Source organism: Saccostrea cucullata, unplaced genomic scaffold (genome assembly GCF_032062105.1).
Source record: "Saccostrea cucullata isolate Sc308-1 unplaced genomic scaffold, CSIRO_AGI_Scuc_v1 ctg19526, whole genome shotgun sequence".
Taxonomy (NCBI): domain Eukaryota; kingdom Metazoa; phylum Mollusca; class Bivalvia; order Ostreida; family Ostreidae; genus Saccostrea; species Saccostrea cuccullata.
The window spans coordinates 19,886-30,169 of record NW_026928703.1 but is presented as its reverse complement, the minus strand read 5'-3'; the positions used below and the strand labels follow the sequence as shown (position 1 = coordinate 30,169).

The following is a 10,284-nucleotide window of genomic DNA, read 5'->3' as shown; positions in this document are numbered from 1 at the left end:
GAATTACAGAATCTTGAATTTCCAGATGCTGTACTTGAATAATTTTACTACTTGAATTTCCTTTAGAAATAGTAAATTCCCCTACTCTTAACAAGGCATGAAAAGCCAGTGAAAAAGCAGCTGCAAACAGGTTAGTTTCATAAGAATCATGGCATACCACATGTAGCTTATCGAGAATTTGATTAAGAATGTCTAAAGTAATGGGCATACGGGTGTCTCTTTCACAGTTTGCCCTTTTAAAACCCTCCAAGAGTTTACCCACCAAGAAATGCTTGGTGGGGTCACTACCCCCTAAAAGTTTACACTGAAAGGCAATTGCGGAAACGTATGCCCTTGCTGTGGCCTGCTTATACCCATTAATTGATAAATATGCTATAAACATGAAGATATGTTGGCTTGGTGGTGGCCATAAAATAGACAGTTCTTGTGCTAATCTAAATTGATTAAATGCTTGCAACCCCACAGAATAGGATTGGGCTGTGTTGCTTGCTAATGATGACGTGAAGAGGCGGTTTATTTCATCTGTGAAAGCACGCTGTGGAAGGAAGCTGGAATTGTCCTGGGTTGGTGTTCTGCTGTTGGGGCTAGGGACCTGAATCTGTGCCACTGTTGACGAGATATTGCATCAGCTATAGCATTGTGTTTGCCAGGGATGTGTTGAGCTTTGAACTGTATATTGTATTTTAAGGTGACGAGCATAAGTGGTCTAATGAGGGACATGACTCTGTCAGATGATGATGATTGTTTATTAATAATGTGAACTAGAGCTAGGTTGTCTATGTGTAAAATTATTTTCTTATTTTGAAGCCCTTCAGCCCAGATTGTAAAAGCCAAGACAATTGGTACCAATTCCAAAAAGGTTATGTCTGTGAGAATCGGTGTACCAGCCCAACAATTTGGCCATTGAAAATAAGCCCACTGTCCCCTAAAGTAGGAGCCACATCCTAATGAGGCAGCTCCTGAACTATCTGTGAAAAGCTGGAGGGTGTCCTGGGAACTCCATTCGGTATCAGGGAAATAAACTACCCCATTGAAATTCCTTAAAAAATCTAACCACATCTGCATGTCTAGTTTCATTGGTTTGGTGATATTAACATGGTGATAAGGTTTGTATGAGCACTTGCCTATCATCGCATTATAAAAACGCCTATTAAAAGCACGGCTACCTGGAATGGCCTTGGCAAAGAAATTCAGTTTCCCCACTATGCTCTGAAGGGATGCTATGGTAATTGTTCTTTTTCCAATATTATATTCTAGTATTTCTGAAATTTCTTGGACTTTAGCAGATGGAATACGGATTTGCATTTTGACTGTATCTATTTCAAAACCCAAAAATATCAGGCATGTAGTGGGCCCCTGTGCTTTATCTTGATTAAGGGGAACACCCATTTCCGAACAAAGACTTTGGAATGTGTTTTGCTGCATCAGACATTGACTAGTGCCTGCCCTTCCCGCAAAAATAAAGTCGTCTAAATAATGGTGTGTCATATTCAATCCCGATTGTTTCCTAACCAGCCATTCCAGGAACGATGAAAATGTTTCAAAGATTTTACATGATATTGAGCAACCAAAGGGCAACATTTTGTCGATATAATATGCTCCCCTGAAAAACAGGCCCAGTAATTCATGATCCCCTGGATGCACAGGTATTAGGCGAAATGCGCTTTTGATGTCTGCTTTTGCTATCAGGGCCCCCCTTCCCAACTTGCTAATTGTCTGTACTACTGTATCAAAAGATGTGTATTTAACAGTTGAATCGCTAGGGTCTATGTACGAGTTAATGCTGGACGACGGTGGGTACGATAAATGCGTAATCATACGCCAACCGCCGTCGCTTTTAGGTACAACACCAATGGGAGATATATGAAGATTTGGCAATGGGGGATTTAGAAATGGACCCACCATTCGACCCTCGTGCACTTCCTCAAGTATCTTATCCTCTAAAATATCCCCATGTTCATTAGCGGACACCAAGTTCTTTGAAAAAAATGGAGTTCTGGGCCCTCTGTATAACAACTTAAAACCTTGTTTAAAACCAATATCTAGCATTGTTGCAGATTGCTTATCTGGATATTCATCGAGATAATTTGAAAGTGCATTAGTTATAATTGGGGTATTTCCCAGGGACTGCAGTTGTTTGTTGTTTGCCATATCTATTGAATTTTGTTGGGAAAGTGTTGGGCTTTGTTGTGAAAGCAGTATTTGACTGGTGGGTTTGACTCTGTCTACTTGAGGGGAAACGAAATGGCTGAAATGAACTGTCTCGCGCTGTAGCAGAATTAACAAAACAAGTGTTGGATGGGTGGACATTATTGCATTTCAAGCACCTATGAAGATAGGGACAATTTAGCTTATGACATGAGCCTTTGTAGTTATAGTCAAAACATTTTTGAGGCTGACCCCCTCTTAAGTTCTGAATCTGGGATGTAGTGGGTGTCATGTAAAGCATCCAGAGCTCAGCGTCAACCACACCCCAATCCTGAGTCGTATTGATCGATGCCCTAAGACGGTATTGCTCGTCATAAGTGAGCCAGCCCTGTGATCTTTGTGCACCTAGCCTAATGTCATGCATGTATTTAAGAAATTGCTGAACTTTCTCGGGGTGAGCAGCTGTATAAATGCTCATGTAAATAATAAAGGCATCTGTCCATCGATCAATTGTTTGAATTTTATACATTTGTTTAGGTTGTGCAATTAATTGCCCATTAGGGTCTATTGCTAGGGTGGAGGAAACCTGAGTTTTATTTGGGTCTCTTACCAATAATGTCGCCAAATTAACAAATTTACCAGAAATTATTTTTTGCCTGATACTGGCCTCGACATAGTAACCAAGGGAAAATTGTGTAGACCCAATTGCTCGGGGGATAGGTGCCTCAAATGAATTAATACAAGATAAATTCAACAATGTAGACTGGGTTGAATTACCTGCGTTATCAGTATTGCTTGTCACAGTAGCAGTTGTGGAGGTAATACCTGGTGATACATCTGAGATAGTCGGGACTTGCAACTCATGGGGGGCAGTCTGAGTGGGCTGTAGTGGCTGGGGCAGAGCCAACACTTGCGTAGTCTGTCCTGGCTGGGGCAAAGTCGACACTTGCGTAGTCTGTAATGGCTGGGGCAAAGACGACACCTGCGTAGTCTGTAATGGCTGGGATCCAACTTGCGTCTCAACACTTTCGGGTGTGGACTGTGTCCGCTTGCGTTTATTTGCCCTCGACCTTGTAGACCGGTTAACAGCAACCGATTTGACCTTCGGCATCGTGTCCCAGAAATTTCAAAAAAATACAAAACGAAATAAAATTAAAATTATGCTTATAATGCAATAATGCAATAATCAGTAGCTATATACTTAATTCTTTGTAGATGTTATAAGAGAGAGACTTTATCGTAACATTAAAATATCTTGCGCCACGTGCTTTAATGCAAAGAAATCAAAATGGCGCCAAGCCTTGAGAATATTTACAAAATTGTATATGGTAGGTCTACTTGAAATCCGAATAAAATATGTAATATCCGACGCCAGAAGTATTAAACCATTTATAAGTTAACATTAACGATGCGCAAATGCGCCATTAACATCCAAATTTTTTTCAGTTTAAGACCCAATACTTTAATTTTCACTACATCAATTTGAACCCACCAATTCGTTCGGCTGCTGGATTAGAAAGAAAGACATGACGTTACGTCATCTATTTATACCCAGTGATAATCCTACTGAAAAAAAACCGTATGCGCAACCAGGATTATTCCGGGAAGTACAGCCGTAATTAAAAATACAAAAGTTCACAAAGATAATTGCGCATATTTTTAGACTGCGCTTAAATATGCGTCAATATTGCAACGTAAGTGGGGGGGGGGGGGGGGGGGGGCTAAACTTCAAAATCTACGCCCCATTGTTCAATGCCTATATTATGTGGGTGCGTATCATTACCGCTACATTTTCGAAATTTTCATTACCGCTACATAGTCATTACCGCTACAAAAAACGTTACATTACCGCTACATATAAAAGTATACATTACCGCTACATTGCCTCTTTCGGTAGCCAGTCACTTATGAGTGTGCAGATTGATGTAGGCCTCTTTCCCCTTCTCACCACAGGGAGTTGAAAGGACTTTGAACTAGATTTTTTGTATAATTTAAGGACAGATGATACAAACAAAAAATGGATGCCTGGATTTGTATATTTTTTTTTTTACCTTATTTCATTGTAAATGATTCAAATGATAAATTTCTTAAATATAAAGAAATTGTAAACCTTCTGTGATGATCAAAAGTCTACCCTTCTGAAACCATCCTTATTAATCTAAACAAATATTTTTCACTTTAAATTCCATTTTTGTGCAAATTTGAATAAAAAATAAAAATCTACGCGGTGAAAGTTGTTTATTCTATTTATTTACATATGACCTTAGTTGTTATTTTCAAATTCTTTGACAAAAGCTTGTGTGTATCATCTGTCCTTAAAAGCTATTTTATTTAAATACGTAAAAAACTTTAAAATTTCTTTAAATTAAACACTGTTCATAGATAAAACCCATAGTCTTCAAACTGTCTTAACATAATCGGTTCAGCTTTGAATGCCATTTGCTTGACATACTGCTGTCTTGTGATTTCGTCTCTTTCATATTTTGCTTTTAGTTTCCTTTTTTATAAGAATGCATTGAAATACGCAATTCCACATTCGCATGCACCTCCAAAATATGTAGAATGAGATATACATCTCAAAAACAAGTCATGGAGTAAGTATTAATATTAAGATATTTGAAGCAGTACAATTGCTTACATTGCCAAAAAGTCAGAAATATTAGGATGAGAACCGTAAAACATTGTGCTGAATTCTTTGTGATTGGAACTCATATTCCATATCATACCTGGCTGATTTAATATGTAGCGGTTATGTGTTGTTATCGACCAAAAAATGTAGCGGTAATGATCGGTTGAAATTTTGAAAAAATGTAGCGGTAATGAGTTGAAATTCTTGGCGATGTAGCGGTAATGTTGACCTCCCTATTATGTCTATCTTTGCAAAAAAGGGGAGGGGGCCTAGCCCACCCACCCCCTTCCCCGGTTTCGGCGCCTATGACATATATATCTTACCCAATACATTTCATTATATAACCATATGAGACTTTGGAATTTTAATTAAGCATATCCGAAAAATTCCAAACCATAAATAGTATAATATCAAAGTACTCAGAAGTACAGAGAGCTGGGCTCATTTACAGAGTAAAATGAATTTCTTACATGAATCATACGTTTATATTCTGATGAAAAAATTATTCTTAAACTATCAATATAAATGATAAGATACTAACAGTGAGTTTTTTATCCTAATACCACGGTCCGATTTTGTCAGAATCAGAATTAATCTGGTAGCGCAGCTGAATGTAAACAAACAGGCTAGTCTGGTTCGTTCCCTCTCCTGCTTTTCTTCGTATGTGTAGAGAACTACGATAACACTGGTTATTAAAAATCCTTACGCTAATGAACTATGTTCTTTGACTTAGAACTGAAGTTTTCAAAGTCATTACTACTTATGTTTTATTAAGATAAAACTTCGTTTTATTTTTGGTGCTTTATTTAGCGTTTGTATTATCTCAAAAGCGGTTGAGAGAAGGTTCGATCCTAATACCACGATCCGATTTTGTCAGAATCAGAATTAATCTGGTACCGCAGCTGAATGTAAAAAAAAAAAAAAGAAAAAAAAACAGGCCAGTCTGGTTCCCTCTCCTGCTTTTCTTCGTATGTGTAGAGAACTGCGATAACACTGATTATCAAAAATCCTTACGCTAATGAACTATGTTCTTTGACTTAGAACTGAAGTTTTCAAAGTCATTAATTACCACTTATGTTTTATAAAGAGAAAACTTCGTTTTATTTTTGTTGCTTTATTTAGCGTTTGCATTATCTCAAAAGCGGTTGAGAGCAAGAACTATATTTTTACTCGTAACTTTAAAATGGCGACTATGGGGTTGACTTCCTGCCTTGAACAGGAAGACATAAGCCGGCAATTGCTCTTTGAGCAATAAGCCCGGCTGAAAACCATTGTTACAAGTGTTAAATTGGCACAAACTAGAATTTTTTATGACAATTCTCATCTGTGTAATGCTTTTATCAATTCAAACTCTTAGCACGAGTAAAGATTCCATTGTATACTTTAATTTTTCTATATTTAGGAATATTGTATACCTATGAGATGCAATGTCTCCGGTTCAAATAAAACACACAAACACACAAGCTGAAAATGCGTTCTTCTTTGGTGTATCTAAATTTAAACTTTTCATCTTAGAAAATTAATTTACAATTTTATGTAATTAGAGGTTAGAAAATTAAATTACAATTTTATATAGCTAATTTTTAAACCATTTATGCAACTGATAGGTAGGTTTTCAAAGATCAAATCCACAAAAAAGTTAATTTGCACATGGTTCATCACTAAAGAAAAAATTCTTCAGGAAAACTATGCCTTAAAGTAATTTCCATTTGAACAAGTGATTTATATGAAAACATAATAGAATTTAAAAATGCAATATAAAGTATGGAACGCCGTCACTGCCTTATAGCAGAACACTACAATTGCATTGTGTCAACTTTCCATTACATTATGTCAACACTTTGTGACATTTACTTACAGTACTATTGCATTGAGTCAACTTTCCATTACATTATGTCCACACTTTGTGACATTTACTTACAGTACTATTGCATTGAGTCAACTTTCCATTACATTATGTCAACTCTTTATGACATTTACACAAACTACTATTGCGTTATGTTAACTTTCCTTACATTATATCTACTCTTTATGACATTTACACACACTACTATTGCGTTATGTCAACTTTCCATTACATTATGTCAACACTTTATGACATTTACACACACTACTATTGCGTTATGTCAACTGTCCATTACATTATGTCAACTCTTTATGACATTTACACACACTACTATAGCGTTATGTCAACTTTCCCATTACATTATGTTAAGTCTTTATGGCATTAACTCGCACTTCAATTACATTACGCCAACCTTCCATTGCATTATATCAGCTCTTTATGACATTAAGTCAAAACAATTTTACGTGGTGTAAAGATGTTTTTATATAATTTCAACTCATTATTACATTATGTGCACTCTCTACTATTTGCTGTAAGTAGTTCATTACATGATGTGAATTTATCTTTAATTCAATATCACGTTGCTATAACACGATGTCAGAATTTCATTACATGATGTGAAAAAAATTGTCACATTGCGATGTGGCCAATTCTTTACTATATTGTGTCATCAATATGCTACATGACGATAGGAATCTATTACATGATGTCAATTTTCCCTTACTTTTTCACAAATCATTATTATGTTATGCCATTGTATCTTTACAATGCACAGTGTCTAAAATGCTTAGCCTCTTGTCAGTATATCCTAGAATAATTCAACAATTTCGTTTTGTGTTTTCAATATTACATGCACATATGTTAAACATGCAAATAATTTAAATTAAACATATCAAATATTAAATTATACACAAGACTTAATTAATCCTTAATTAAATATCAGGTTAAATTCATAAATAGGATCATGTTCCCATGGAATCTTTACTGACGATTGTTTTTTTAACGTCGAAATTCAATGGCCGTTTAATCTCATATAATTATCGCAAATCAAATAGTATGTGTCATGCAGCAATATATTTTTTTTTATTTTGAATTATTTTGAAAAGTCCGAAACTTCTGAACTAACTAAAAAACACTGTCCTAGTCCTAAGCTTTTTATCAGTCTTTAACCCTCCTTTTAAAAAAAAAGTGTAAATACATCGTATTTCATACGTGCAATGGTTAGTCGGTGAGGAGAGGGGGGATCCCGCCCTCCCATCTTTAGTGACTAAAATATGCATGGATTTAATCAGTTGATTTTACTTTGTATGACATTGCATTAGATTTACATAAAGTATAACTGAAATAAGTTGAAACGTTTTATTTAAAAAAAATCTAAAGCCTAAGAGCTTCCGGGCTTTCACCCCCTGGTCCCCAACTTAGACACCATATCGTCCCCTATAGCTACTCTTTTCAAGAACCCAAGATCGCCACTGATATAAGCCCATGTTCAATTGATTAAAGTGAGGGACTGGTAGATTTTTGTAACAGAATTCTGGTCCAAGAATAGTTGAAAAATGACTAATTCCAGTGACGTTGCATCGTTTTTGAAAGTTGGGGGAGGTTTGTCGGCCAGAAAAAAAATAACGCTCACGAAAAAGCAAAAAAAAAATCCAAACTCGAAAATCCTATTTCGGGTGAAAGGGAGTGGGGGGTCCAACTTCGATCAGTCCTAAAAAAATTTCCAAATATACTACATTACCCTTATACTTCAGCAAAAAGTGGTGCTGAATTTCAAAGAACATTTTCTATGATCAAGTTATGTCGGAAAAAAGAGGAAGTCAGACCCCCCTCCCCCTCATATAACGTGTCTGTAATTCGTCCTAATTAATCAGGACCCCCCCCCCCCCCATTTCCCAGTCGTGAAAACACGGTTATCAACTTTGACATAATGTAAATGTATTTTACAGGACGTAATGAACATTTTAATCAACATGATAAAGAATTAACACAATGTAAAGATAGTTTTAAATCATATAAGAAAAAGTTAGCATATTCTTATTAAATATCCACATAAAGGAATGGTGTTTTGACATAACGTAATAAAGTGTTGATATAATATGGAACGCCAGGACTGTCTTCATAATTCATGTTCACATTATGTTATAAAACTTTTAACATCACGTTATAAAGCACTGACATAGAGGTAAGATGTATTCATCTCACATTGTGATGACCTTGGCGTAAAATAAAGATACATTAACATCACGTAATAATGCTTTGTTATAATAGAAATATACACTCACGAAAGGAAATGGACTTTGACTTAATGTAATGATAAATTTAATTATAGAACACATGTAAAACGAAATTAACTTGACGTAATGCAATTTTCACATATTAAAGACATGAAATAATATAAAGAAACATTATTTTCACGTAATAAAGTTTTAACACAATGTAAACATATTTTCACTTCACATCACTTTGGTCTTCAAGTTATAAAGTGCCGACATAATGGAAGAATGTGTTTACTTCATGTAATGCAGCATTGACATGATGTAAAGATATTTTTACATCACCCCATAAAAGTTGACAAAATGTAAAGATATGTTCACATCATGTAATGATAGATTGACATAATGAATGCATAATTTTATGCTATAAGGCAGTGATGGCGTTCCATACTATATAAAGATATTTTTACATCACATAAGAAAGAGTTGACATAACGTAATTCTATATCTACGAAAGCCCAGAACGCTCATTCGAGATTCGAAATACGAGATTCGAATTCCGCATCACGGAATGGAGTTTTGACATAATGTAATAAAGTATTGATATAATGTAAAGATATATTCACATTATGTTATACACTTTTTACACCGCGTAATAAAGCACTGACATAAAGGTAAGATGTGTTCACCTCACATCATGATGCCCTCGCCGTAAAATAAAGATAAATCCATATCAGGTAATATTGCTTTGATATAATAGAAATATACACCCTCAAAAAGGAATGGGCTTTTGACTTCATGTAATGATAAGTTTAATCATAAAACACAATTTACTTGACGTAATACAATTTTGACCTCACATATTAAAGAAATAAAATGATGTAAAGAAACCTTCATTTCAGGTAATAAAGTTTTAACACAATGTACAGTGGACCCTCATTTATCCGGACGCTTTGGTTCCCAGTCAATTTGTCCGGATATGTGAAGCATCCGGATATCTGAATCACCAGTTAAACAAGACAGAATAATATTTAAAAATTTCATTATGATGAAAAATCGTCCAGATACTGAAGCATCCGGATATCTGGCGTCCGGATATCTGAAGGTCCACTGTATACAATTATCACTTCACATAATGATTTTTTTTTACTTCAATTTATGAAGTGCTGACAAAATGAAAGGATGTATTTACTTCATGTAATGCAGCATTGACATATGATGTTAAGATATATTTACATCATCTCATAAATTATGGACATAACGTAAAGATATGTTCACATCACGTAATGATAAATTGACATAATAAATGCATATAGTTGTATGCTATAAGGCAGTGATGGCGTTCCATAATAAAGTGTGTTTTTTTAAATCTAGAGAGAGAGAGAATCTGTTCCACTGGGTATCATCGTCCCATTCAACCAGGAAAAACGAATAACACTTTTAAA

General features: G+C 35.3%; 1 protein-coding gene across 1 annotated transcript; it reads right to left on the bottom strand.

The window, feature by feature from the left end:
- Nucleotides 1–2,098: 2,098 nt before the first annotated feature.
- On the bottom strand, nt 2,099–3,662 carry LOC134278511 (uncharacterized). The gene has a single exon (XM_062760823.1). It carries the CDS (start codon nt 3,257–3,259, stop codon nt 2,099–2,101), a length of 1,161 nt encoding a protein of 386 aa, XP_062616807.1. The 5' UTR covers nt 3,260–3,662.
- Between the last annotated feature and the right edge of the window lie 6,622 nt (nt 3,663–10,284).